General features: G+C 66.5%; 2 protein-coding genes across 6 annotated transcripts in view; one reads left to right on the top strand and one right to left on the bottom strand.

Annotated features, from left to right (window-relative positions):
* Positions 1-4,336: 4,336 nt before the first annotated feature.
* Positions 4,337-9,232, top strand: HIC1 (HIC ZBTB transcriptional repressor 1). 2 transcript variants are annotated; one of them, XM_027472113.3, is made up of 2 exons: positions 4,337-4,594; positions 5,517-9,232. In XM_027472113.3, exons 1-2 carry the CDS (start codon positions 4,543-4,545, stop codon positions 7,460-7,462), a joined length of 1,998 nt encoding a protein of 665 aa, XP_027327914.1. In that variant the 5' UTR covers positions 4,337-4,542; the 3' UTR covers positions 7,463-9,232. The 2 variants fall into 2 exon arrangements, with proteins under 2 accessions (XP_027327914.1, XP_071882103.1); XM_072026002.1 differs by lacking the exon at positions 4,337-4,594 and adding an exon at positions 4,798-4,941.
* Positions 9,233-9,529: 297 nt separating this feature from the next.
* Positions 9,530-27,825, bottom strand: part of SMG6 (SMG6 nonsense mediated mRNA decay factor) — a 110,687-nt gene continuing 92,391 nt past the window's right edge. For 2 of the 4 annotated variants that reach the window (XM_072025997.1, XM_072025998.1), the window contains exons 14-19: positions 26,452-26,628; positions 23,652-23,801; positions 17,100-17,253; positions 13,809-14,020; positions 13,456-13,537; positions 9,530-11,733 (exon numbers count right to left, since the gene is read on the bottom strand). In XM_072025997.1, the coding sequence (XP_071882098.1) occupies positions 11,603-11,733; positions 13,456-13,537; positions 13,809-14,020; positions 17,100-17,253; positions 23,652-23,801; positions 26,452-26,628 (906 nt within the window). In that variant the 3' untranslated portion in view covers positions 9,530-11,602. The remainder of the gene's footprint in view (positions 11,734-13,455; positions 13,538-13,808; positions 14,021-17,099; positions 17,254-23,651; positions 23,802-26,451; positions 26,629-27,825) is intronic. The other 2 variants (XM_038165710.2, XM_072025999.1) reach the window with 2 other exon arrangements.

Genomic DNA, 27,825 nt, shown 5'->3' with positions numbered 1-27,825 from the left:
CAAACCCACCTCCCCCGCTTACACCCCCAAACAGCCCCCCCTCCCTCCCGCTCCCCTCCTCCGCAATCCATTCAGCGGCTTCACATCCCCCAAAAACCCTCCTCAACCCCCCCCCCCCCCCGGAACCCTCTCTCCTATAAATTAGGGACCCCCACAGTGCGTGTGCCCCCCTCCCTTTTTATTTTTTTAATTCCCCCCCCCCGTCGGGGATGGGAGCAGCAGCGCCCGCCCCGTCGGGGCTCTCCGGTTTGGAGGCGCCGCTGCCGCAGCGCTCCCCGCCGCAGCCGTGACTCAGCCCCGGGATTAGTCAGCACCGGGGCCGGCCCACCGGCACCGGCTGCGCAGCGCCTCCCCCGGAGCACCGCCACCCCCTCCGGGACCGGGGGGGGGCCGCATTTTTCCCCCGCACCCCCCCACACCCCACTCCAGCCCACGGTCCCCCGACGCGCGCTCCGTGCGCCCGTGGGAAGGAGCGGGGTGGGGGATGAAGTCTTGTCCCCCCCCCCCAAAATGTCCCCGAGGGGGGTGTTGGTGGCGGGGGGGGGCATCCCGGAGCGTGGCACGTTGCTGCCATCTCGTGGGCTTTGTAGGTTTTGTTCCCCCCCCCGCGCCCTATAACCACCACGGTCCCGTCGGGGGCGCTCCCCATGGATAGGGGCGCACGGGGGGCCCGCGGTGCACAGCGCGTGGGGAGCTGGTAAGGGGGGGGGACACCCCAAAGTGCGTCATTGTGGTAAAAAGGAGGGGGCCTGGCACGAGAAGGGGTCCTCACCGCCTTGAGCATCGCCCTACAAGGTGTTCCGACTGCCCCATGGAGCATCGCCCCAAAAGGAAAGGGTCCCATCACTTTGCTGGACATCGCCCCCACAATGCATCCTACTATATCCCACAGAGCATCTCCCCAAAATAAAGGGGTCCCTTCAGCTCGCTGAGCATCACCCTAAACGGAAAGGGTCCCATTGCCCTGCCAAGCATCACCCCACAATGTGTCCTGCTGCCCCATGGAGCATAACCCCAAAAGGAAGGGGTCCCATCACCCCGCAATGTATCCTACTGCTCCTCGGATCATCACCCCAAATGGACGGGGTCCCATCACCCCACTGAGCATTGCCCCAAAGGGAAGGGGATCCCATTACCCCGCTAAGCATCACCCCACAATGTGTCCTACTGCCCCATGGAACATCACCCCAAAAGGAAGGGGGTCCCATCACCTTGCTGAGCATCACCCCACAGCGAAGGGCTCCTGAGGGTCACCCTGCAGGGCCAGGATCCCATTGCCCCATTTCGCAGCACCCCACAAGGAAGGGATCCCACTGAGCCATCACCTTGCAGGGATGGGGCCCCGTGTTTATCCCAGCATCACCCCAGAAAAAAAAGGATCCTATTGCCCCAACGAGCATCACCCCACCCCACAGAGGCACCCCACAATTAGGGTGCTGTGGCTCTGCCCTTCCTGCCCCCAGAAATAAAGATCCCATGCTTTTGGGGTGCACCGGGCACGTTAGGAGCACCTGGTGGGGCTCGGCTCGGCCACGAGGCAGCCCCAAACCCTCAGCTCCACCACTGGGAGCTGCTCATCACTGTCACGAGTTTCCCGGCCTCAGCCTGGCGATGCCGGGGGGGTTCTCTCAGCCCCCCTACGAGGGCCAGGGCCAGGCGGGGGCCACGCAGGGGGGGCTGCCGTGCCCCCGGCACCGCCGGCGAAATGAAGTGCGAGCTGCCAGCGGGGGCTCCAGGCTCCTGGCGGTGCCGGATGCGGCCCGGCTGGCCAAGGCGCCCTAATGGAACACATGTGTGTGGGCTTCGGGGAGAGGCTGCGCTGGGAAACAGGGCCCTGCGGAGACCGGGGGGCTGTATCCTGTCCAAAAGCCCAGGTCCCACATGAAGCCAGGCATGCGAGCGCGATCCAAACCACAGCTGGATTTGAACCGAATCTCCCAGCATCTGGGCTAATTTGCTGCGCCGTGATTGATCGTGGGGAGGGGGCACGGGGCGGGAGACACTCCAGCGCAGACCTCCCAACAGAGCCAATGACTTCAGCAGAGCTGTTTCCAATCTGCTCAGCACATTGAGGCGAAAATGCCCCTTTTCCTGCGCGCTCCTGGGCGCCCGCGCTGCCTCCTCCCGCAGCCACTCGTGCAAGGATGCGGCCGGGGGGACAGGAGGGGTCCTTCAGTGCGCCCCCCCCCCCTCCTCACTCCCCACCTGCCCCAGCCCCTGGGCGATGGGTGAGGAGGCGCAGAGGGTGGGGAGGTTGCAGGTTCCGCGCTCCCTGCTCCGGGTTTGTGCCCCGGGGGCTCAGCATCACTCAGCAGGTAGCTGGGGCAGCCCTGGGTCCCGGCCGGCCCCCGGGGGGGGAGCTGTCTGGGAGCCGCTGGGCTGCCGTGATTTATGCAGCTCAGCCCCGTAAATTACCCGGACGGAGCCCGCGGGAGCCATCGCTCACAGCGACGTCCAGAGCTCCCTGCCAGAACCTGAAACACTTCCAGCCGTTAATTGAACAGGAAAAAAAAAAAAAAAGGAAAAAAAAAAAAGGAAAAAAAAAGTAAAAAAAGAAAAAAAAAAAAAAAAGAGGGAAATTAGTGCCCGGGGAGCTGAGATTAAACCCCGGCTCTGCACCGACGTTTGTTCGCCTTCGTCCCGCTCCCAGCATCCTGGCGGTGCGAGCCCAGGATGGGGACCGGGGAGGGATTTGGGGTGCGGGGTCCTCCCCTGCGCCGTGCCCGCTGCAGGGTCCCCTCGGGCCGTGCCCCCGTGCCCAGGTCCCGGGGTGGTGGCCCCAGCCCGAGCGGGGCGTCCCGGCTCCGTGGGTGCCCGTGGCCGAGCTGCCGGTGATGCTGACCCCCCGAGGGCGTTTTTGGGGAGCAGCCACACGCGTGGCAGTGCCCGTCCCCAAATTCGTCCCCGAGCACCAAATTCGCGCTGGGGACAGCGCCGAGGCCACCACTGCGGGGCCCCAGCGCCAGCTCCTGCTCCCCAAGAGCCCAGGGGGGAGACCCCCAAAATCGGGGAGGGGGGGGTGGCCGATGCTGGGGGCACCCAGCCCTGGCGGTGGGGTGCCCCCAGCCCCCCTGGAGGTGCCGCGGCCGTGGAAGCTGCGGCCCCGGGGCTTGCGCAAGCGGCTGCGGCCGTGAGAAAGGAGAAGCGAAAGAGCGAAGCGAGAGGCAGCGCCTGCGGTCGGGGGCAGCCGGGCTGCGCCCCCCCCCCCCGGCCCAGCAAGCAGATATTTCGGTGCGGAAGGAGGCGGGGGGGGGACGACACGAGGTGAGGGTGTTGCCCCCTCCCTCCCCCCGCTCCTCCTCTCCCCGCCCCGCCGCAGCCCCCCCGGCCCACCCCAAGCCGCCACCGCTGCTGCCGCACATCTGGGCGCCAGGGCTGTGCCCCCCCCCTTCGTGCTCCCCCCCTCCATCAGCGGCAAATCAGGGCCGGCTGAGCCCCCCTCCACACCCCGGCACCCCCCCGACGGCTTTTCCTTGCGGGGCGCCCCTGAGAAAGGAAGAAGAAGGCGGAGGGGGGGGTCACGTCGAGGTGTCCCACCGGGGGCCACCCTTCCTTCCAAGGCAGCACCGGAGGTGGCGGGGGGGGGGGGACAGCGGGGTAGCACGGGGGGGGGTGCTTAATAAAAAAAAACAACAACCACCCTCCACCCTCCTCCCCAAAACCCAGCCCCGCCGCCACCACGGGACGCCCCGTCGGGGCGGCCGCGCACCTGCACGGGGAGGAGCCACGGGTGTGTGTCCCCCCCCCCCACTCCCCTGCGTCCCCTCCTTCTCCTCCCGGTCCCCCCTCCCGTCCTCTTCCCCCCCCCCCCAGGCCCTTTCCGAGCCCCGACGGCGGGGGCGGAGCGCGGCGGGGGCCGCTAGATGGCGCCCCACGAACGGAGCCGGGCCGCGGGCAGGGAGGCAGCGGCGGCGCCGGGGGAGCCGCGGGGTAGGTGCCGTCGGGGCGCTGCGGCCGCGCCGTCGGGGCTCACCTGGTGATGGGAAGGGAAAAAGGGGAGCCCGGGAGAGGACCCAGAGAAAGGGAACGGGGGTCGGGAGACCACCCCCGGGGGGATTCACCTCGGTGGGTCCGGGTAAAGAGGGTCCCCCCCATCCCTTCCCTTTGCGCCCCCCGAGGAGCGGGAGCCCCGAAGGGGCGGTGGGAGCGGGCGGGAGGCGGCGCCGCCGTTTCTCCCGCTCCCGCCGGGGCGGAGGGGGAAAGAGGGCTCGGAGAAAGGAGGAGGAGGAGGAGGAGAAGAAGGAGGAGGAGGAGGAGGAGGGGGGGGGCCCGGCTTTGGCGTGCCCCGCCCGGGGAGGGGAGGAGGAAACCTCCCGCCGTCCCTTTAACAGCCAGCGGCGCTGCGCGGAGTTCAGGCCGGGGTCAGGGGGAGTTCGCAGCCCGGGTTTCACCTCCGAGCTGGCGGCGCCGGGAGCCCCGAGGAGCCGCCGCCGCCGCCGCCGCCCGCTCCGAGGGGCGCACGGGCGGCCGGGAGCGCCGGGCATGGAGCGGCGGCGGCGGGCGGAGGGCAGCGCCCGGCGGCGCCCCCCCCGGGGCTGAGCCATGAGAGTCCACCGAGACCTCGGCTGGTTGGCGGAGGCCACCGGACGCCCAGGTAAAAAAAAAAAAAAATTAAAAAAAGGGGAAAAAAAAAAAAAAAACCGGCCCCGCTCGGCGGCACCCACCGCGGCGGGGAGTGGGGAGGGGAGGGGGGGACCGGCACCGGAGGGGAGGCGGGGAGGGGAGGTCCCGGTCTGTCCCCCCCACACCCTGCATCCCCCTCACCCCCCCGCCCCGCGCCCCCCTCTCCTCTCTCCCCGGCCGTCCCCCCGCTCACCTCGCGGGGGGGCGAAAGGAAACGGGGGCGGGGGGCGCCGGGGGCACGGCCGGCCGCCTCCCGGGACCGGGGCGCATAAGAGCCGGGGAGGCGCCGCGGGGAGCCGGGGCAGCGGCGCGGCGCAGGTAACGGCGAGAGGCGGCCCCGGGGGGGCGGGCGGGCCCCGCTCCGGTTTTCCCCGCTGCTCGGGGGGGCACCGGGTCGGGCATTTTTCCTCCTCCCCCCCCCATCCACTTCCCTCCGTACCCCCCGTCCATCTCCTCCGGTGGGGCCGGCAGGTGGGAGCTGGGGGCCGGGGCGCTGCCGGGGCGGCGGGGCCGGGGCGCGGCGCGGTGCTGGAAGCTGCCGCGGGTGATGTCACTTTCTCCAAAAATGCCTCCGGGGGTTTTAACCCCCTTCCCCGCCCCCCCGGCCGGCGAGAAGCGAGCCCCGATATAAGCGGTGGCAACGGGCGAGGCGGCGCGCAGAGCGGCCGGGACGCGGCGGCGAGAGAGGGGCCGGGGCTAGGGCTGGGGCTGGGGCTGAGCCCCCCCGGACCCCCGAGGTGCTGGCTGAGCCCCCCCCCTCAATCCACGCGTGGGCTGAGCCCCCCGACGTGGTGGCCGAGCTCCCCCCCCACACCCCTAACCCGTGGGCCGTGCGCCCGAGCGGGGGCGCGCGGGGCTGGCGGCGGAGAGCTGACGGGGGCCGTGTGTTGCAGGGCGGCGGGCGAGGAGCGCGATGCTGGACGCCATGGAGGTGCCGAGCCACTCGCGGCAGCTGCTGCTGCAGCTGAACACGCAGCGCACCAAGGGCTTCCTGTGCGACGTGATCATCGTGGTGCAGAACGCGCTCTTCCGCGCGCACAAGAACATCCTGGCGGCCAGCAGCGCCTACCTCAAGTCGCTGGTGGTGCACGACAACCTGCTCAACCTGGACCACGAGATGGTGAGCCCCGGCATCTTCCGCCTCATCCTCGACTTCATCTACACCGGCCGCCTGGCCGAGTGCGAGCCGGGAGGCGAGCAGAGCCTGGGCGCCGTGCTGGCCGCCGCCAGCTACCTCCAGATCCCCGGCCTGGTGGCGCTTTGCAAGAAGAAGCTGAAGCGCAGCGGCAAGTACTGCCACCTGCGCGGGGGCTACGCGCCCTACAAGCTGGGCCGGGGGCTGCGCGCCGCCACGCCGGTCATCCAGGCCTGCTACTCGGGGACGCCGCGGCCCGTGGACCTGCCGCCCGTGGAGCCGGCGGCGCCGCTCAACACGCAGTGCGGGGAGCTCTACGCCTCGGCCTCGCAGGGCACCCCCCTGCACCCCCACGGGCTGTGCCCGCCCGAGCGCCACTGCTCGCCGCCCTGCGGCCTCGACCTCTCCAAGAAGAGCCCCACCGGCCCCTCCGCCCAGCTCCTGCCCACCGACCGCCTGCTGCCCGGCGAGCCCCGCGAGCCCTCGCTGCCCCCGCGGCACGACAGCCCCCCGGTCAGCGCCGGCCTCCTGGCCGGCCACCCCGCCTCCTACAAGGACTCGCCGCCGGGCGGAGAGCCGGGGGGGCACCCTCACGCCGCCGACCCCTTCCGCAGCACGCCGCCCTGCGCTGAGCCCCCCCTGCCCCGTGGTGATGGGCGCGAGCTGATGTACCGCTGGATGAAGCACGAGCCCCTGGGCCCCTACCTGGACGAGGGGGAGGCGGAGAAGGAGCTGGAGCGGGAGGAAAAGGCCGAGTCGCCGCCCGCGGCGCCGCAGCCCCGGTACCCCAGCGTGGAGAGCAACGACCTGGAGCCTGATAACAGCACGAGCGAGGACACGGGCAGCAGCGAGGGGCCCTCGCCCGGCGACGCGCTGGACCGCTACTGCAACCACCTGGGCTACGAGCCGGAGAGCCTGGGCGACAACCTGTACGTCTGCATCCCTTGCGGCAAGGGCTTCCCCAGCTCAGAGCAGCTCAACGCCCACGTGGAGGCCCACAACGAAGAGGAGCTGTATCACAAGGCGGCGGCGGAGCAGGCCGTGCCCTTCCTGGACAAGGGTGGCCCGGGGCTGGGTGACATCCTGCGGCCCTACCGCTGCTCGTCCTGCGACAAGTCCTACAAGGACCCGGCCACGCTGCGGCAGCACGAGAAGACGCACTGGCTGACGCGGCCGTACCCCTGCACCATCTGCGGCAAGAAGTTCACGCAGCGCGGCACCATGACCCGCCACATGCGCAGCCACCTCGGCCTCAAGCCCTTCGCCTGCGACGCCTGCGGGATGCGCTTCACGCGCCAGTACCGCCTGACCGAGCACATGCGCATCCACTCGGGCGAGAAGCCCTACGAGTGCCAGGTGTGCGGCGGGAAGTTCGCCCAGCAGCGCAACCTCATCAGCCACATGAAGATGCACGCGGCCGGCCCCGATGGCAAAGCCAAGCTGGACTTCCCCGACAGCGTCTACGCCATGGCCCGGCTCACCGCCGACCAGCTGGGGCTCAAGCAGGAGAAGGCGGCCGAGCTGCTCTCCCACACCTCGCACTTCCTCAGCGACCCCAAGGCCATGGAGAGCCTCTACCCGTTGGCCAAGTTCACGGCCGAGCACCTGGGGCTGAGCCAGGACAAGGCGGCCGAGGTGCTGGCGCAGGCTCCGCACCTCCACGCCGACGCCGCCCGGACCATAGAGCGCTACTCGCCCCCCTAGCGCCCGCCGGGGGCCGCACCGGCCCGGCCGGGGGGCCCGTGGGGTTCCCCGTGCTCCTGCCTCCCCGCATGGAGCTGGGGGGCGGAGGTGGCGGGTGCTCGGCCCCCGGCGCTGCCGCCGGCCCCGGAGAACTCGCTCGTAGCAGAAGGTCCCATGAGAGCTGCCCCGGGCCGGCTGGATGGCGTGTCCTGCGAAGAGCGCCGGGCGCCCCAGCTCGCCTGGGAGCAGCCGATAATTCAGGGACTGCCCTCGTGGCTCGGCCGCCCCCCTCGCCGCCACCGCCGAGCCCCGCGGCGGCTCCCGGGACTGGGGCGGGAGGCGAAGCACAAGCTGTGACGCCGGGCTGAGCCTCGAGGCTTTGGAGGACATGAGCCCGCTCCTTACCTCGGGGCCGTCCCCGTCTCTACCCCCACCCCGGGGTGACGGGGACGCCCTTGGCAGCCCCCCGGCCCCGCGGCGGGACCCGCCGGAGCTCGGCTCTGCTGCGACGGGACCCGGACTGTGCCGCCTCGACCGCCGCGGGCCCGTGAGTAGCTGATCCATCGCAGCCGCAGCGATGCCTCCGAGCTGCCGGCGGCCTCCGGGAGCGGCGAGCAAGGCGGGGAGGTGCACGCCGGCCTCCCCCCGGGGAGCTTGGGGATGGACGGACTGACGGAGGGGCCCGAAGGGTTTCGCGGGGTGGGAGGGAAGGCGGCCGGGTCCGTGCCGTGGCCGTGGCCGTGGCCGGGCGATGCTCTTGGATCCGGAGCGGCACTGACCTCCCGGCCCTGACCCCGCGGCTCGGCGGCCACCCCGTGTTTTTGGGAGGTGGGGCAGGGCCTGTCACAGACTGAGCCCCTGCGCCCTGCCCCAGCAGGCGCCTCGCCATCAGGGATGCCCGGGGCCCCGTGGGGCTGCGGGACCCGCGGGGGCAGCCGGGGAGCCGCCGTCCTTGGGGTGGGGGGCGAGCCCGGCAGCCGCTCACCTCTTTTTGCCAAAGATCCCCGTCCCCAGCACAGCTGGGTCGGGTCGGGTTTGGGGGGGAGCCCGGGCCAGGAGTTTATGACAAAGACAAAGCGCTCGGGTTTGTCAGCTACGCGGACGTGGGCAGGGGAGGCGCGGGGCCACGGGAAGGGGCCGAGGGGGGGCCGGGAGCTGCATGGGGAGAGCCAAGCGTGGCCCTGGGGAGGGAGGCGCGGAGCTGCCCCGGGCTGGGCTGCACTGACAGGGGGCCGAGCCCCCACGGGGCACCCCCGCTGCCCCAGCACCCCTCTTGTGCCTTCTGTTTGGTGCCCCCCTCCGAGTCCGGACCCCCTTCCCTTACCCCTGGCCCGGGCCACGACCCCTCTGCCTGGGGCTAATGTGAAGCTTCTCCCCTCCCCGCGCCCCCTCCTCTCCTTTGCACACGAGGCCCCGGGGCAGTGACCGGCCCCAGCCTCGCAGCCACTGTGCCTTAGCCTGCGCTGGCTGCTCCTGCCCATGGCGCACCCCTCGGCCCCCCCCAGGTCCCCGTTCCCAGCTGGGGATGGGCAGGGGGAGCCTGGTTGGGTCCCTGCCGGGCTGCCCGGGTGCCCCTGGGGCTCACCAGCACCCGGCTGGAGCTGCCGTGGGGCACCCGTGCCCCGTTCAGGGGGGGCCAAGCACCGGCAGCAGCTGCACCCAAAGCACAGCTGGAAGCGCCCTGCGGGGCGGCCGGCCGGGTCTGTATCACGTCCGATTTGTACACGGGCTCCTCGCCCTTTTTTCTATAGTCGAAACGGAACGAGCAATAAAGTGACATTAACACGCAAAGCCTCGCGTCCTTCTCTGCCGCGTGGGGCTGGGATGGGGACCTGGGACGTGCCCGTGGAGCTGCCCCACAGCCGGGGGGCATGGGGCTGTGGGAGGGAGGTGAGGGGCTCTGCCTGGTGTGCCCCAGAGCCCCCTTGGTTCATGGGGTGAGCTGCAGGACAGGACAGGACAGGATGGGACAGCCACCAACATCCTTGCAAGCAGGGACAGGTCCCGCTGCCGTCCCCTCCATGGTGTCCCCCCCGCCCCAAATCTCTGCCGCAACGCGCCCGCCGAGAGAGAACAGAACACCAGGGCTGCACAGACAAGTGTTTAATACTAAAACTGATTAAAACCAACTTGACAAAATCACCCAAACGCGGCCGCCTCCCCGAGAAACGGGCTCCCCACGGGGAGCGGGGTGGCAGCCTGGCATGGCTGGCCCCGGCGCGCTCAGGCTCCGCTCTCTCCGCGCAGCGTCCCAGGGCACGGGGTGGGCGTCCAGCGGGGCTGCGCGTCCCTCCGAGCTGCTCGTACCTAGGAGTGGCCTCGCAGGGTGAAACTGTTAGAAACAAACCTTTCAAACACACAGCTTTGAGAAGGTGAAGTCCACTGAGCGCAGGTGTGGGCTGGCCCCACGGCAGAGCCGTCGCCCACGTTCATCAATCGGGGCCGTGGTGCTCATGTTCGCTGCTCCCACCACCTCTCCGTGCGCCCTCCTGCAGGCACCAGCGCCTGCGCTGCTCGGCGACCCCAAAGTCCTGCGCAGGATCCGTGCCTGAGCTGAGCCCAGCCTTTGCCAGGCACTGCCGTGAGCGGCGTTGAGGCCGTGGCACTCGTATGGTGCAGGGACAGGAGCACAAATCCTGCCCGCCTGCGGTGCTGCCCCACAGGGCCACGCTCTGCCGAGGCTCTGACCCCCTTTTGGTCCTCGCCATGGGGCCAGGCAGCCGGCACGGGGTGACAGCGGGCTTCCTGCTCGAACGTGCTCCACACCAGGTCCGAGCCACCCACGCAGGAAAGGAAAATGTCGGGCTGGGTCCTGCTGCTTCCTCTGCCACCTTTGACGCTTCCCTCCCACGGCCGTGGTGGCCCTGGGGGGTCAGTCCCACCCTCCGCTGATGGGACCGGGGTTTGACAGAGCCTCAGGGGGTGCCAGTTCATGGGAAAACGTTCCCTCGTGGCTTCTGGGTCTGCAGTGCCACGGTGCTGGTGACAACGTGGCTCCGAGGGGCTCGGCAGCACCCCAATCCACCCGGTGCGGGATGGACCTGCAGGTGCAGAGCCCTGTGACAAGGTGCCTGTGTCCCTGTGGGGCTTGGGGTGACCCGAAAGGGGACCCCACAGCTGGCCTTGGGGCCAGGCGCTGCCCAGGCTCTTGGGATGGGACCTGCCATGGGACCCCATCGCGCAGCCCGTCCTGGGGTCCTCAGGGACTCGGAGGGTTTCGTCGGGCTCACGCCGAGTCTTGGGCTGAAAAATGTGTCTGCAGGGAGCGGTGTGGGGACACGGGGCTCGGGGCAGGGACAGGTAATGGTGGGGTGGGAGGGGAGCAGGACAGAAAGCAGCTTGGGGGGGGGGATCGGAGGTGTTCAAAGCCCCCCTCCCCGCAAAGCAGGCAGGGCGCACACCTGCAGCAAACCTACAGGGACGGCTGAAACGCAACTCAAGAAGCAAAACCCTGCAGCAGAGAGAGGACGAGCACCTCTGCAGGCAGCGTCCCCCTCCGCGGGGTGGGGACAGGGGACGTGGTGCTGCCGGGGACGTGCAGGACAAGGAGGCTGGGGCAGGGACGATGGCGAGAGCGGGGCACCCGGCAGGGGGGGAGCTGCCCTTGAAGTTCGTGGCACCCCCGAAGGGCGCGGGCAGGCCCGGGGCACCCCGGGGAGCCTCGCTGGTGGGGCTGAGCGACACCGAGCCATCCCAAAAGTCTGCGCCGTCGTGTCCCCCGGTCGCTGCCCTCCAAACCCGAGGCGACACCGACCCCACACGACTCGAGAGCTCTCTCTGCAACCAAGCAAACCAAAGCAAAAGGCTGGCGATCCGGCACGGGCGCACCCCAAGCTTCCCTCGGAGGGCAGCAGGGCTCTCCGGCTCTGCTCCAGCGCCTCCCGAAAGGCCGGCGGGCAGCACCCTCAGCGTCCCAGCCTCCGCGTGAACCATCCAGGGCCGTGACCTTCCCAGCTCGCCTGCCCCCCCCGGGGCGTTGGGGGGGGACACCCCCTTCGCAGCACGGCCATTCCGGGGTGGTTGAAGACGCGGCGTTTTATTGTTCGTTGAGGGCTGGAAGGCGGCGGTGGCGCACGGTGAGGGCTGCCTCCGGAGCACGGCTCCCAGCGCAGACGCGCTGCGTTACTCACTCAGGGGGTTTTGGACCCCCCCTCGGCCCCCTCAGCCCTCCTGGGCCCACTTGAGGAAGGTGGGGATGTCCCGCACCGGCACGTTGCGGGTCAGGGCTTTGACTCGCAGGTTCCGATCGTCCGTGAGCAGCACCACTTCGCGGAGCAAACGGATGGGATCGTCTGGGGAGGGGGGAAAAAGACAGAGCGGGGTGAAGCCCGGACCCCATCTACCCCAACCCTCGTGCCCATCCCATGCCAAGCTGCCCCCACCCTGTGCCAAAACGGGGAACGAGCACCCCAAAAAGCGCAGCCACCCGGCACCCCGGCGGTGCGCCCAGCTCCCCGCAGACAGCCCTTCACCTCCGAGGCCTTCTTCTCCCCCCTGCAGGGGCTCGGGGCTGATTTTTGAGCTCTGCCCCCAGCCAGGAAGACGGGCTGCGACCCTGGCTGCAGCAGGAAGCTGGTGCTGTTACTCTGGCGATCTCATTACGAGATCTAAACCCGAACCCTGTTTTTTTTTTTTTGTTGTTTTTTTGTTTTTTTGAGGCGCTTTTCCGAGGAGCCACCGACACCGAGGCGTTTCTGGCGGAGGCTCAGACAGGCAGAAAGAGCTGAAGCCTGAGAAATAACTGGAAGGATCTTGCCCCCAGATGGATGAGCTGCCCCGCACGCAACGCGCCGGGCTGGGGATGTGGGAGCTCCGCTTACGTGTGTGCGAAGCAGGGGAAGCATATGGGGTATGTGTAAGCAGCTGGGTCCTGTGACCAGAGTACTGTTCCTATGAGCACAGGAAACACAGTGCCTCCGAGCCAGGACTGGAATGGAAAAAACAGAGTTTATGGGAGCCCAACATGGGCCCAGATTGGCTGTGCCGGGAGCGGCAGGCCGAGGGGAAGGGAAGGTTCGGGCTGCGCTCACGGTGCCGGGGCCGAGGCGGTGGGAGGAAGGGGTGCATGGGCCCGGCCGTGGGGAGCCGGGGGCTCGGGTGGCCGTGCGGGAGGGCAGGGCTGGGGCCGAGGGCTGCCGAAAGCAGGATCGGGGAGGTTTTGTGCGGACACTTTAAGAAATGTGTAACAATAAACATCCTCTGCTGCGAGCTGGTGACGCGCCTCCTTGTTACAAACCAGAGGCTGTCAGCTTGTCAGGCCCCATTCGCCATAATCCACATGATTTCAAAATTCAGCATCATTTGCACATAAACATTTGGTGACGGTTTCTCTGTGAATCTGACAAGTTAAGCTGCTAAGAATTCGCACTGACAAATGCGGGTTGATTTCTTGGGCAGCTGCTGATCTAATTCCCATCCCCACCGCCCTGGCAGCAGCCCTGGGGCCGTCTGGTCCCAGCACACGCTGCCGATGCCAAGTGGGCGCCAGGAGGAGAACGGCTCGGGCCAGGAGGCACCGGGGCTCGCAGGGAGGAGCCCTCGCTGGCCTCCTCAGCCTCCTGTCCCCCTCGGTGTCCCCCTCGCAGCCTCACAGCCCGGGGACCACAGCGATGGTGGCAGGAGGTGGCCCTGCGCTGGAGCTGCGCCTGCTCTTCTCGCTCTGGGAGAAGGAGGAGAGAGCAAAAGGCACCTGACGAGAGGTTTAATGGGCTTGGTGCATGCTCTGGGGGATAATTCCTGCTAATGGCACTGCTGGCACCATGAAATGGGCTCTGGGGGTGTTGGGGGGGGGCCCCTCATGGGCTGGGGAGTCCCAAAAGGTGCACCCAGAGGTGGGCGTTTGAAAACGCAGCAGGAGGGGCACAGCCAGGGGCTGAGCAGCAGCAGGAGGTGGCACCTTGGTGCTGAAAGAGGCAAAATGTGGGAGGGATCAGCCCCAGGGGCCACCAAAGAGATGCGAGCAGAGTCTGTGGGCTGCAGCAGAGGGGGACAAAGGGGCTGTGAGGGTGTCCTACCTTTGTTAGAGGGCATGAAGTCCTTGGCCTTGTCGTTGCAGTAGTGGAGGCAGCAGGACAGGATCAGGTCATCGTTGTTTCCCTGGAAGAAAAGGGCAACGTTACCCTGGGAAGGAAAAAAACCCTGCAGCCCCACCACCCTCCTTTCCACGCCGCCCTGGAGATGGTGTCGCAGGGCTGCTCCGAGCCCTAACACAGCCTGCAAAGGGACCGGGCTGCCCTCTGGCTGCTCAGATGGGATGGGGTCCCCTGGTTCCCCCCCGAGGAGGATAAAAACCCTCCAGAGCCCTGCAGCGTGCGCTGGCAGCACGGCCTCGGTGTCCCCATCCCCTTGGGGTCCTGATGCCCCTCACCTGCTGCCCGGTGGTGTCCTCGCTGCGGAAGGAGATGGACTCGAGCTCGTTGCCCCGGCTGGTCAGAGCCCTCAGGCAGTTGTCCCGGCTCTCAAACCTCTCCTCCAGGAACTCGATGGACTTCCTGGCTCTCTCCTGCACTTGGCGGGCATAGCCTGCGGCCCGGTGCTCCATCTCCGGGCCCTTGGCCAGGCCATCCAGCTCGTTTATCACTTCAAACAGGAAGAGGAGGTACAGTTACTAAGGGACAAGGTGCTCTCGTGACCCGCTGCTGAAGCACGCCACTTGCCAAGGCCTCGGGGCCGGGGCACTGGGAGCTGGCTCAGGAAATCTGGGTTCAGCTGCCGCAGCGTCCCCGTGCGCCTGGGCTTGGCCGCGGCTCTGGAAAAGCTTCGCTGCCTTCCACCTCCACACATCACCTGGCTCGGCCCCGGGAGCGCTGAGACCTCCGTGCCCCCCACCGCCGCGGTGACTGATGGCACCTCCCCGCCCGTCTGGGGGTGTCACGAAATTCCCTGTGCCCCCAGAGGGACCCTGAGCACGGTGCCACCGCGGCACGCCGCCTGGCTCCCTGCCTCCTCCTGGCTCCCTTTTCAGGCTCAAAAAGCTGCTGCCCCCCCCCTGCAGCACGTGGGAGCGGGGTCACGCGTGGGAGCAGGCGGCTCCCACTCAATCCCCGCTTCCCTGACGACTCCTGGCCCTATTTTCACACCTGAAGCTGCCGTCCCGGGGCCGCCCGCAGGGGAGCCGCTCCCTTCAACGCCTCCCCCATCTGGGTCTGATACAGGGCTCGCACATCTGTCCCCACACATGCTGCCGAAGACGAGCCTGGGATCAGGCAGCTTCCCAACCCCGTTCGGCTCAAGCGGAGCCTGCCGAGAGCTGGAGCCTCCTGTCCCGCTGCCAAGCAGCAGGAACACCAAACCCAAAACCCCTTCCCCAGCCCCCCAAACCCGGCACAGCCCCGGGGGGACACCGGCAGAGCGCCGGGAGGAAGGCACCCTCCAGCTCTGGGGTTGCTGGAGGTGCTGCCCCATCGCTGGGCGAGCAGGATGAGGTTGTGCACCAGGACCACGGCGTGCCCAGCTGCGTGCACGAGCATCCTCGCACGCGTTCGTGCACGGGGCTGCGTGTGCGCGAGGCCGGGGCGCGAGAGAGCTGGTGTGCACGTGTGTGCGAGGGAGCCTCTGCGCGCACTCTGTGTGTGTGTGTGTGTGTGTGTGTGTTTGAGCCATGGCTTCATTTCTGAAGATTGTTTCCGAGCTTGGAGCCAAGTCCTGAGTTCAAGTGGGAACTATGCATTCCTTGGGGGTTCGGGGAGAGAGCTCGGGGTCTGAGGCCTCTCCCCAGTGCTGTGAATCACTGCCCGGGGAGCCTGCGTGATCGCTGTGTTCCATGGTGAGACTGGCACTCACTGTCTGGGTATTCAAATTAAAGCTGCATGGAGCTGCTCGGCTCCTCGCTCTCGGCCGGCTCCTCTTTGCTACTGCTCGCAGCGACCTGGTGCTGCCATTTGCACACAATGCACGGCTGGGTTCGGGGTGGGGGGAGCCGTGCACGAACGGAACATCAAACAGGAAAAGCTGGTATTCCCTCCCGAAATCTGCCTTCCTGCTTCCAAGCTAAACAGGCTTCAAAGGGGAGGCTTGTTTGTGCTTCTGCACCAGGCCTGGCTTCTCCATGGCGGGGTCAGCCTCAAGGAGCACGGAGCAGGTTAAAGAGCAAGAGAAACAAACCCAAGGCAGAGCTGCACGCTTAACCCCTTGCTGCATCCCCAGGAAGAGACGGTGCCGAGGGCAAGGGCACGGTTGGGGTCTGGAGGCCAGCGGTGGGACGTGGCACCACGGCCTCTGCCCCCAGTGGCCACGGGTCCCCGGCTTACCCAAACCAGGCTGGGCTGGCCCAGTCCTCGTTTTTGAGGTCCAGGGCGGCAGCAACTGGGGCAGGGAGGGCAACGGGGGCTTTCAGCCCTCCCACAGCCCCTGCTCGCCGCCCGGGGTTCGGCTGAACGAGCCTCACGTGAAGCACGTGGGAGCACCGGGGAGGCAGGGCCAGGGCTCCGGGGAAGGTGCCAGCAATCCCAGGTGTTAGCACGCTCCGCAGCCCCGGGGGCTGTGCCGGGGTGGCTGCCTTCCTTCCCTTTTTTTCCCTAAAAAACGCCCTGGCACCGCCGTGCCAAGCCACGGAGCCCCTTGACAGCCCCGTGCCCTCTGCCCAGGGGTCCTGTCCCCAGCCCCAGGGGTCTTTCCCGAGCCAGACCCCGCATGAAGGGCAGCCGTTTGGTGCTGGTTGTAGGGCCAGCAGGGCTAGGAGTCGGGGAGGAGGCCCCAGAAATGCTGGGAGGACAGGGGAGCAGCAGGGCCTGCTGGAGGTGCCCATGGGGCAGCGCTGGCACCCGGCCCCCTAGGGCTGGGGCTGGGCTGGGGGCTGCACATGGGCTCTGCAAGGCTCAGCCCCGCTCCTGCCCCAAGCTCTCCTTCTGCCCCCAACCTTTCCTCCTGTCCCCAAGCTCTCCTTCTGTCCCCAGTGTCCCCTAAAGGCCAGGTTGGCACCGGGGCGCAGGCGGCCGCGGCGCGGCCCTGGCCAGAGGAGCGCTACCTCGAGCCCAGCGAGCGATCAAACAATCAGAGCAAAGGCATCTCCCCAAATCCTCCCGCCACCCTGGGAGACCACCCAGCAGCACAGCCGTTATCTGCCAGGGTGAGTGTTTACCAATAACGGGAACCAGCTTGCTGTTTTACTGCGAGCTTTATAAGGATAAAAAGAAGGGCTGGGCTTGAGCAGCTCTGAGACGCTGGGACACAGGCCGGCCATTTGCTCGGGCTGCCTAAGCCCCAGCTCAGCTGGGATAAGCTATCTGCTTTGATTGTTTAACAATTCCTCCTCCTCGCTCCTTCCAAAACTCCTTCCAAATCCCGTTTAACACCCACATGCCTCTCCCGGCCCCTGGCACCCCCTCAGTGCACACCACGGGGAGCGGAGCCTGGGGAGGGCTGCGGGCACCGAGCTGGCAGGCAGGGGAGCAGCGAGGCACGGGGAGAAGGAGCGCCGGCTGCTGCCGGGACGAGACACAGCTCCAGCGAGCAAATAGAAAAGCAGGCAAAAGCAAAGGGCTCGTGCCCAGGCTCGGTGCAGGACCGTGACCGCTCAGCTGAGCGCGGCACGAGCTGCCCGGCTGCGGACCACACAGGCTCTGCGGGCACGTGGGGCAGCACTGAGGGAGCTGGCACGGGGGGGGAGCCCGTCCCGGGGGATAAAGAAGCCCACCCGCCTCGTGCTGGCCACACTCACCGATCAGGGGCACCACCAGGATGAATTTCCTGCAGTCCAGCAGCGTCACCAAGCTGCCCAGGTGGTCGATGAAGCCGTTGGTGTCCGGCACCAGGAAGACGGGTCTGATCTCCAGCTCCATCTGCCTCATTTGACTCTGGTCTTTCAGCACGGCCTGGAGGAGAGGGACAGATGATGAGTAAGAAGGACGTCAGCCCCGTGAGCCATGGCCACCGAGAGCAGAAGACACGCCTGGCTGGGGCGCGTGCCTCCCACAGCAAGGGCGCTGTGCGCAGGAGGCTGTGCCCGTGCCACCCGCACACCTCCAGCGCTCCTGAGCACAAGTGGGATGCTGAAAGCCATCCCAAAAGCACCCTCGTAGGACAACAGCCCTGGGGCAGGCTGGCTGGAGCAGAAATTGTGCCATTTGTAGGACTGGCAGCGGCCAGGATGATCTGCAGCCATGCCAGGAGCCCTGCCTCGATAGGAAAGGAGGCTGGGGGAAGGGGGTGTGTGTCCTCCAGGTGGAAACAGCTCAAGGCGACACGATCGCCAGCGACAACAAACTAATTTGGGACGCACAAGTCGTGCCAGCAGCATCCTAACACCAGGACCCCGAGCAGGAAAGGGCTGCGGGGAGCATCTCGCTGTGTCCCACCAGGTCCCGCACGTGCGGTGCCTTTCCTGGCAACATCCAGCTGGGAAACCAGGTGGGCTCCAGCCCTGAAAACCCACAGAGCTGTCCTTGACGGAGCCCCACGCGCCCTCCAGAGACCAGAGGTGCTCACAGACATGGGGAGGGTCGGGTGGGTCTTACCAGCAACCCTAAGGGGCTGGACCCAGACATTAGGACGAGGCCGTTTGCCAGGAGGGGACCGAAAAGCTCACGTATTCCTCTTGACGCTATCGAAGCACTTGGGCTCTTTAGTAAGTCACGGGCTTAAAAAACTCAGGATGCTATTCTAGTGCTTCCTCCGCTTAAAAATAGCTCCCCTGGACTCGCTGATGTTTGTTGCCTCTAATAGGAACCGCTCACCCATGGAGCACAGCAGCGCTGCTGGGGAACAGAACCGCCAGGCGAACCCTTGCGAGACCGGGCTTGCACCCACACGGAGCAACCCCGGGGCTAGGAGGGGAAGCCCGGCCTCCCCCAGCCCCTTGTGCTGACCCCGTTGTGCCCAGCGTTACGGGGTTTGGGGTCTGAACCCCTCTGTAGCTGTGCCAAAGCCCCAGAGGCTCCCTGGAACGAGGAGCTGCAGGGGCCAGCAGCGGCCGTGGAAAGAAGTGGGATTTAATCCATTTCCAAGTGCTGTCATCTGGCTTTAAATCAAGATTTCTTGATGCTGCCACCTCCCCCAAGGCGAGGCAGCAACCAGAACCTTCCCCACGTGCCTCACACCCTCCTGGCCACAGCTCCCATCGGCCAGGAAGGCAAAAAGCGAGCAGGGGGCACAGGGGGGTGCCTGTATGGGGTGACTGCACCCAGCCACGTGCTGGGTGGTGAGGCAGGGAGGTGTTTGCACTCCTGGGTGCCACGGGAGGACGTATGGCGAGGGGACAATGTGACAGCAGCCACGGCATGGGGCATCCTTGCAGCAAGGAGGGTGTCAGGTGGGTTTTTCCACAAATTTTGGGAGCGCAGGGATGGGATGTTCGGCCCTGGGCAGCACCAAGCCCTACTCGGTGGGGATGGAGTTCAACCAGAAAGGCTGAGCAAAGCCACGTGTCCCAGCAGAAAGCCTGCGAAGGGCGACGACGATCCAAAAAACCAAGGGGGGGACCCTGCCTGCGCCCCAACACGGACCCCGGCCCCATGGAGGCGGCCGGGGGAGCACGGCCCCACAGGCACGGAGCGGGAAGCTCACCTACCCGGCCGGCCGGGGCCACGCAGGTGACGGTGGCGCCGGGTCCCTCGTGGGTGGCATCTGCCCCGGCGGCTCTGGCTGGCCGTACCCGGCCGATTCCTGGCAGCTGCGAGCGATGCCTGTGCCGGCCGTCACGTCCCATTCCGCTCCCCGGGCCGCCCGGTGAGAGAAGGACACAGGATGCGCCGGGAGTGAAAGAGCGAGGTCGGCGGGGAGCGTGCCAAGTCCCCTCGCACAGCTCCGGGCCGCTCGGGGAGCCAGAGGGAAACTCGCCTTTGCAGGGTTCAGAGGCCGGCAGCGAGATTTATTTTTGTTTGTGTGAGTAAAAGGCTGCAGAAGCCTCTGGCCAAGGGGCTCGGAGGGAGAAAGGGGGGGGGAAGAGAGAGAGGAGTGGCCTGTGATTCATACAGGCTCCGGCTGGCCTCGAGCCAGAGATGAAAGGGAGCCCATGTGCAGGACGGGGAGCGAGCGCCGCGTTAACCCTTCCGCTGGCCCTCGGGCACGGCCGCTGCCCCACGGCGAGGATGAGGGGGTGTGGGGATGGGGTCGGGATGCCCGCATCCAAACCGGGCTCTGCGCCGCGAGCCGACGGTGCCAATCCACGGCACCGGTCCCGTTGTGCCTCCTCGTCCCCCGTGGTACAAGGGGAGGGTGGCCCGAGTGGCTCGGTGGGTGGTGGGGTCTGGGAGACCCTCGGGGGTTGAGCTGGTGCAGCCCCACCCCAGTGCAAGCAATTCAGGACAGGCAAATTTGGGTTTTATCGGGGCTAAACGCACTCCCTGGCTCTGTGGCAGAGGGATCCTGCGGGGCTGGCACCCGGCAGGGGACCCCTGGGGCCAGCAGCTCGCTGCTCTTCTCGGGGCTCGGCAGTTTTCCTTCTCCTGGCCACTGCAGCCCCTAAATCCGCACCCACCCGCAGCCCCCATCCCGGCCACAGCTCCCTGGGCAGGGGCTTCTCCCAGGAGCTCGGCAGGAGCCGGAGGCAGCTCCCCCAGCTGCCCCAGCTGGTGGCAGCACTGAGATCAGACACTCCTGCGCGCACAGTCCCAAATTCCCAGCTCATCCATCAGCTGGGATCACCTGGGGGATTCCCCGGAAGCCGCTGCCTGGCCGGAGGGATCCCATTTTGGGAAGGGGACAGCTGTGTCCGGGGGTCGAGCCACCAGGCTGCGTTTTCTGCTGATGGCACAGCGCACAGAGGCTCGCCAGGAGCGCAGCGCTGGGTTCCTGCAGCCTGGCAGAATAAAGCCAGGAGCCGGAGCCCCGCAGAGCTGCGTGCCACCTCCAGGACAGGTCACTGGGGGTGACACCGCCCTGCCAGGACGGATGGGCCGTCACCATCCTGCTGCCACCCCTTTTACCCTGACCCTTGGAGAGCCACCCTACAGCCGCGGGGCACCCCGGGGCCGCTGCCCGCTCCGTCCCCGTGTGCTGGGTCGGGGAGGCGCGTTTTGCAGGGCTGAGAACAATGCCTCCCTCGCCTCTGCTGGAGGGTTTCCTCCTTCCAAGGTTCCTCGGCAGCGTCTTCCTCAGGAGTAAACGTGCCCCGTGCCTGGTAGCAAGCCGGGGCCGCCGCCGTGGCGGAGCCGCCGTGGGTGGGTGTGCGTCTTCCGCAGCCGGCAGGCACCCGGCTCCCAGGCAGGTGCGTGTCAGCGCGTGTGCACCCGCGGCATTGTTCCTGCGCCCAGACGAGAGCGTGAATGGGATGCGGCTAAATTTAGCCACTTACTCACACTACCGCCACAAAGGAGCGGCTGCATCTTAAGGGGGCGGCCGTTCCGTGGGCTCAGAAGGGACAGGAGCGCGGCTATTTTGGGAAGACATGTCATAATTGGCCGCCTGGCCGAGCCGCTTCTGTAATGCTGAGCGAAACAATAGCAGCATCCAGAGGAAGAGCCTGTTATGTTTCAGGTGGGATGTTTTCAACCGCGCAGGAAACTCGGCCGCTCCCAGCGCGCGGCGGCGGCACAAAGGACGGGGGGCTCCGGACAGCGCGCACCCAGTGCTGGGCCAAGTGGCTGGGGGCGGCCGGGGGGCACGGCCCTGCCACCTCCCCGCTCCACCTGCCTGCCCCAAAATATTCGGGTGGCACCCAGGGAGGTGGCCGGCCCTCCAGCTCGCTGTTGTCACCTGCTTGTGGCCAGCACGGGTGAGGGTAAGGGCAGGGTGGCGGTGGCGCAGCCAGGGAGCAGCAGCCACCCCACAAAAGGCTGCCCCTCACCACCAGGATGCAGCAAACTGTGACCTAAACCTGCTCTGCCCTACCTGGCCCCGCTCAGCGTGATGGTTTTGGGGTCCTGGCTCGTGCAGAGGAACCAAGCTCTCCTGTGCTCCCTGCAGCTGTGCCAGCAAGGCGCCCCCGTTTAATATTTACCCTGCCTGGACCCGTGCTTCCAGCCCAGGCTGAGCAATGGTCCCGTGCACACCCAAACCAGGGCAGCGAGGGAAGCACAACGAAGCCCAAATCGCCCTCAAGGCTGGTGTAAACGTGACCGCGGCGGTGGTTGTGGTTGGGAGCTGCAGCATGGAGGAGCGGGGCTGTGCTGCCAGCTGGTGCAGCGCGGGGATCCCGGGACAAGGATGGAGCCGGTGATCTGCACCAGCAGCACAGCTGGGCACCAAGAGGTGGGGAGCAGGGTGCAGGAAGGAAGGTAGAGCACAAAAACTGCCAGGAGAAGGCAAGGATTTAGCTGAGAGCTCTGCAGGGCTCGGGGGAGGCCTCAAAAAGTGGCGTGGCCAAGGGATGAGGGCTTTACCCTGAGCCCTGGGTCACTGCCTGTGCCACCACGGACTGCAGGAGGCACCATCAGGGTGCAGGCACGGCCACGGGGACGTGCCTGGAGAGCTGCAGCTCTCAGCCCTGCTGGAACAGGAGCTGCAGCTGCTCGGCTCCAGCAAGTACGTGGGGCTGCACTCGTCCCCGGGGTCACGGGCGGGGGGCTTGGAGAGCAGCCGACGCGTGAACTCGGGAGAGGAGCGGTGAACTGGAGAGAAACGTGATGAAACCAGAAGGCAGGAGGTCCCAGGACGCACAAAACCCCCTTGGGAAGGTCGGGGACCCGCAGGTCGAGGCAGGGAAACTCGTGGGGAGGGGGGGGGTGCGGTGCTGAGCTGGCTGCGGGGTCGGTAGCGGGGCCGGCACACACATGTTCAGCCCCGGGCTGTTCCCAGCCAGCCGGGCTGATTTGAGCGAAGCCCCGAGGATTTCTCCTCCACCCCGTGCGCTCGGGCTCCAAGTGCACCTCAGCTCTCAGCTGTGCAGCCCCCGAAGCTGCCCACACCCTCATTCTGACCTCTCTCCGCCTGCGAGCGCCAGCTGGGGAGGAAGGGAGGAGCAGGCCAGGCAGCGAGCCCCCGCCACGCCAGGCAGCCCCCACGCTCCCCGCAGAAGGGGCAGCGGCCATCCCGGGGGCCCTGCCGCAGCTGGGCCGGTGGCCGGGGTTGGGATGTGCGCGGCGCTGCCCTCCCCAAACACCCCGACCACGTGCGGTTCCCCTTGGCCGTGCCGGGGAAGCGGGGAATTGACCGACACCTCCCGCTTCCCAAGCTTCGGGCAGCTTTAAATTTACAGCCCACCTCGCCCAGCTCGGCTTTGCTTCCTCATCGCCTTGGAAAAGGGAGCCGGGTACCTGCCAACAACACCGGGACAGCCTCGCCGCCCTTCCCTTCCTCCCTTCCCTCCCTCCCTCCCGGCACGGTTTGAGACCCTGCGCCTCGACGCGGGTTTCTCGAAATTCGAAGGAAAAAAAAAAGGAAAAAAAAAAAAAGGAGAAATCTGAAAAAAAAAAAAGGTTGGGGTGGGTTTGGAAAAGTGAAGCGCAGTGGTTCTGGGCCCGGCGCCAGCAGCCGGAGGGTACACATGTGCGCGCTCTCCCAGTAGGGCCTTCAGCAGCCCTGTTTTACAACCACCTCGGCACACACTGCAGAGTTCACGCATATGGCCAGACAGATGTGTCTGGCTTACGTTCAAGGCTGGAAAATGAAGAATTATGGAAGTGAAGGGCCCTGGGCATTAGAGAGGGCGGAGGTGAGGGGGAGGGGAGCCAGGGAGAATTTTTTCCTCTGCTGAGAAATCCTCATCTGGGCGGCGAGGCTGGAGGAAGAGGGGCTGCGAGCGAGCGAGGAGCCAAGAGCCATGCATGTGAGCTCGCTCTTAAAGCTACAGCAAGCACCGCCAGGCAGCTGCGACCAGTGCGACCAGTTTAAATTGCCCGTTCCCACTGGGAAACGTGCTCGGAATAGGTCAGGGCCAGGCCAGGATCACCTGCGTCCTGTCTGTTTGTCCCCATAACGATGGCAACGCTTCGCTCTGGCCGTCCGCGGGCTGTTTGTCCTGCTGCTGGCTCCCACGTGAGCTCGTGAGCTCCCACCCTCTCCCTGTGCCCCGTTGCATGGGACAGCAGCCTCCCAGCACAGCCCCGATGCCACCAAAGCTCTGTCCCAGCCCCAGAAGGGCAGGTCTCACCCCATGTGGCTCAGCAACAAAATTCAGCCCTGCCCTCTGAAGGCAGAGCCGCCTGCTGCTGGGTTTCACGCAGGGGGCACCTACGGAAAGCTCACGGTGCCGTGAGGCATCCCAGGGAGGAACTCGTCCCTGAGCACGGCAGGGAAATGGCTCAGGGAGACAAAATCAGCCCCCGTGCAGCACCAAAGCAGCTCCTCAGCCAGCCCAGCGGAGCAGGGGCTGCAGCTGCACATCCCAGCCTACCTGAATCTTGTCCTGCCGACGCTGCTGCTCGGCTACTTTCCTGGCCAGCGCCTGCTTCTTGGCTCGGAGCTCCCTGATGTCCAGCTCTCCTCCGCTGCCTTCAGCCTCTGAGTCATCCTCAAATGCTTCAATCCTCACATCATCTTCCTTCTTCCAGGAAACGCAGAAAGACAAAAACAGGCGAGATGTCATTGTCAGGGACGCTGGTGGCAGGGCCTGCTGCTCCCCCCCCCCCCTCCCCAGGAGGCAGATCCCTGCCCAGCGTGGCTCATCCCCACTTGCTGCCGGGAGCCTGGTGCTAAATCCTTCAAAGCAAACCCCAATAAATAAACTGTGAACATGCAGGGGGGGTGACAAGGTGAGAGAGCGGAGCGGGGCAGGGATGCCACAGGGCGGGGGCAGCCCTGGGTAAAGTTCTGGGCTGAAATCAAACCGTGGCGAGCCTTGGAAAACTCTTCCCACGGCCCCGGGGTGAGTCACTGATGCTTTACAGGCTTCAGTTCTGCAAAGCGGGGAGCGTGGCATTTCCCTGTCCGTGCAGCTCCAGCCAGGGGCTGTTTGTGCCCACCTGCACCCCGGGCTGCGCGCCCCTGCCCCGAAACTGCCGCCCCAAAATAATGCTACGCACGCACGGCCGTCACCTCGCTGGGAAACCCGGAGCACGGGAGCGCAACGAGCCCTCTCCATCCTCTGGTGTGATCTCAGCACAGGCCAGAGAAATTCCTGCACCCACCCCGAAACTCCCTGGAGCCGGAGCAGCTGTTCCAGAAAGAGACAGTCCTGGTGATGGAGAACCCACTGCATCTCGGGGGCAGTCGTCGCCATGGTTAATTAGGTTAATTACTTCCTCTGTTCACGTTTGCATCCTTCTCAGCCTGCTTTTGTCCCTTTGTTGGGCTGCCTCTGGCCAGGAGCCTCGGCTGTGCTGACCCTGGGGGTCGCAGGGGCTGCAGCCTCCTGCCTGTGCGGGCACTTGGAGACCTCAGTGCGCCTCCGCCCTGCCCTGGGCACGCCACTGTCCCCACCAGGAGGTCTCCAGAGCTTCCCAGTTTGCTCGTGCTACTCTGGAGACCCCAGAACGGGCTGTGCTGGGGATCAGCCACGACCCAGCTCCCTCCCAGCTTTGCTGTTCCCCTAAAAAGGTCCCTGCCTGCACCTCCCTGCCCCTGGACAGGGCAGGAGCGCACAGCTTTCATTTCAACAGCCCCAAAACTGCCCGGATCCATTCTCCATCATTTCACCCGGAGCCACGCGGCCACCTGGCTGCAGAACCAAGCGCTCCTCTCCGCTGGTGACTTCTGAGCCATGGGAAGGAGGAAGGCAGAGCCCCCGGGCTCACTTCCCTCTCCGGGACAGCCTGGACCACAGAGGATGGGGGATGCTGTGAGAGGGATGAAGCCGTGCCGGGGCCTCGGGAACAGATCCCCTGCGGTGTTTGGGGTCAGGCTCTGCTTGCCCAGGCTCAGGGCTGGCCGTGCTGGCAAGCTGGGAGCTGCCTCGCACCGCGACCCCGAGGAGGAAGCTCCGGGGTTACGCAAGGAGCACGCACCGAGCTTCCCACAGCCGGGCGAGAGGCAGCCCCCCTCCTCCCCGTGGTTACACAGCAGGAATCGGGGGGGCTGACCCTAAAACGAGAGCGTTGCAGAGAGCAGCACCGTCCCGCCGTGACGTGGGGTGGGACCTGAAGATCCCAACAGCTCACACGGTCAGTGGTGTCAGCCCCAAACCCTCCCCACAACCTCCAGAAGAGGGACAGGGGTCTGGGTCTCCCACCCTGCAATCTCTTGCCACCCAGGGTGCTGCTTTGAGCCCTAGGCAACAAAAACACCTCAAATCCATCCCGTGCTCGGCTGGAGCCATCTGTGGGGACGCAGGGAGATGAGGAGGGTGCTGAGCACGCTCCTGCTGGGGGCTCCCCTGGCTGTTGGCCCCAGGGGGGGACACACACACCATGGACCATAGCGACAGGGGGCTCGATCCCATGATGTGGGGCTTGGTCCCGATGATCTCTTGAGGTCCCTTCCTACCCCCATGACTGTTTCTGTGACCACCCAGCGCCAGCAGGGGCGATTTTCCCCCCCCCGTGGCCCCGTGCGGAGGGCGGGGGCGCGGGGAGCCGGGTGGCTCTGCCCCCTCTCCGCTGTTCCCCCGGCTTTTCAAAGCGCAAGATGAAACAGAAAAGCAAAAAGAGTCAACCTGCAGAGCGGCTGGCAGAGCCCTTAAAACACACACACGGAGCCTGGAGCGAAGCGAGGCCTACAGGAACAAGCAAGGGCAGAAAAACAAGAGGCGAATTCCTTAATCACATCAGGATGTGAGAGGCAGGGGAGGGACGGGGCGCCAATGTCAGCTCTTCCTGTACGTGTGCTGGAGGCTGGAGCTCGGGCCTCTGCCGCCACCAGCTCCACGGCTAGAAAATCCATCCCGAGGCTCAACCCCGACACCCCCTCGCCCACCACCCTCCCCAAATCCCCGGGCTGCAGGGTTTGAAACCTCCCCTCCCGTGTCCGTGTCCGTGTCCCCCCCCCGCCCTCTCCGAATTAAAAAGCAGCATCTGGAACTCATAGCGCCGGGCGAGATAGAGGCACGTGGGCTGGGCTGGCAGGAAAGGGCACGAGCAAAGCACACTCAGGAGACCGGGGCCGTGCACTATTTGCTCTCCAACCCCCCCCCGGCTCCCCCCATAAAACGCACACGCAGCCACGGCAGCTATAAATAGAGGGAGCTGCAGGGCAGGCAGGGGCTGGGCCCCACAGGGGTGATTCTTCCTTCACCGAGGCGCGCTCTTCCCGCACGGTACCTGATCTTCCAGTTGTTTTCCCTCTTGGCTTCCCATTTCCTTTCCCATGGCGTCTGGGACGGGTGCCACTGACACATATTTTCCACCCTTGAATGCCAGCAAAGGCTCTTCTTGTCCACAAAGGGCTTCCAGGAAATACTTCAGAACTGTGACCCTCTTGCAGTCGGCTGCAATAACCTACGGGGTGAGGGCGAGGGGGTTGGGGAGAGGCAAAGGAAAACAAAAAGTCAGTGCAAAGGGGAGGCGGGAGGCAGGGAGACGCTCAGGGCACGCAGGCGGCACCGCGGGGACCTGTGGGGTTCCCCTCTGCTTTCCCAACAGGGATGGGAGGGATTTACCCAGGCCTCCAGCCCAGCGTCCCCGGGGAAAATGAGGTTGGTGAGCACGGGGTCAGCGCGCTCTGAGCCCGTCGGGTGCTGCCCCTGCCCTCTGCGTGCAACCTGGAGCCGTGTGCGGGGCTGCCGGGGGGGCACCGGCCCCTGCTCGGCCCCATTGGGACGGGGAAAGTCCTGCTGAGGGCTGGTCCGGGCTGTTTGGTGTCAGCTCAGTCACCAGATTCCTCCCCCCGAAAATAGAGGGGCTGGGAGGGATGCAGGTGCGAGAGCAGGCGGCTGGGGGCACGTCACCAAGGCCAGACCCCCCCTCCCCGGCTCCAGCCCGACCCCGTCCCGCGGGGCCGGTGCCGTGGACCAACTGGGGAGCCCTTGTCAGGGAGGCTGGGATGGATCTGGCCAGAAGGAAACTCAATAGCCCAGGTAATTATCGCTTTACGAGGCTCTCAAATGGAGTTTCCAGAGCGCAGGAGCCCGGTGCCTCCGTGGCCCCCGTCCTGCAGGGCCTCTGCCTGCGCCCCCAGCGGGATCCCGATGGCCGCGGGGCTCCGCACCTGCAGCTCTCCCCTCTGGTGCTTCCCTCCGGGGAGAAGCAGCAAGGACACAGAGAAAGCCAGCAAACGGGGGGCTAAAAGCACCACCCGCCCCGCAGACCGAGTCCCCGTTCGTGCCCGAGTTCCTCCTGCCCCCAAAACCGCTCCAGCTCCGCTCTGCCCACCCGTAGCAGAGCTCTGAGACCTCACCCCAAAAGGTCCCCGCTGCCTCCGGGGCTGGGAGAGCCAGGACACGGCACAAGGGTCGCTGCCCCATGCTCATACTGGGTGCTGGCAGCACCGGGAATGGATGGGGACACGGATGGGGACACGGCTGGGGCCGGGTGGCAGCGAGCAGGGGGCTGGCAGCGGCGCACGGCGCGGCCCCACTGCACCAGGCTGCCGTGAGAGGAAACTTCTGCTCTTCCACAATGCTGCCAGTTTCCTCTCTGCGGGCTAATTTTAACCGCCGTGTCGCTGCAGTGCGTGTCAAAAACCTGACCCTGCTC

This window comes from Anas platyrhynchos, chromosome 20, assembly GCF_047663525.1.
Source record: "Anas platyrhynchos isolate ZD024472 breed Pekin duck chromosome 20, IASCAAS_PekinDuck_T2T, whole genome shotgun sequence".
NCBI lineage: Eukaryota > Metazoa > Chordata > Aves > Anseriformes > Anatidae > Anas > Anas platyrhynchos.
Note: the sequence above shows the minus strand (reverse complement) of the source record. Positions and strands in the feature narration are given on the sequence as shown.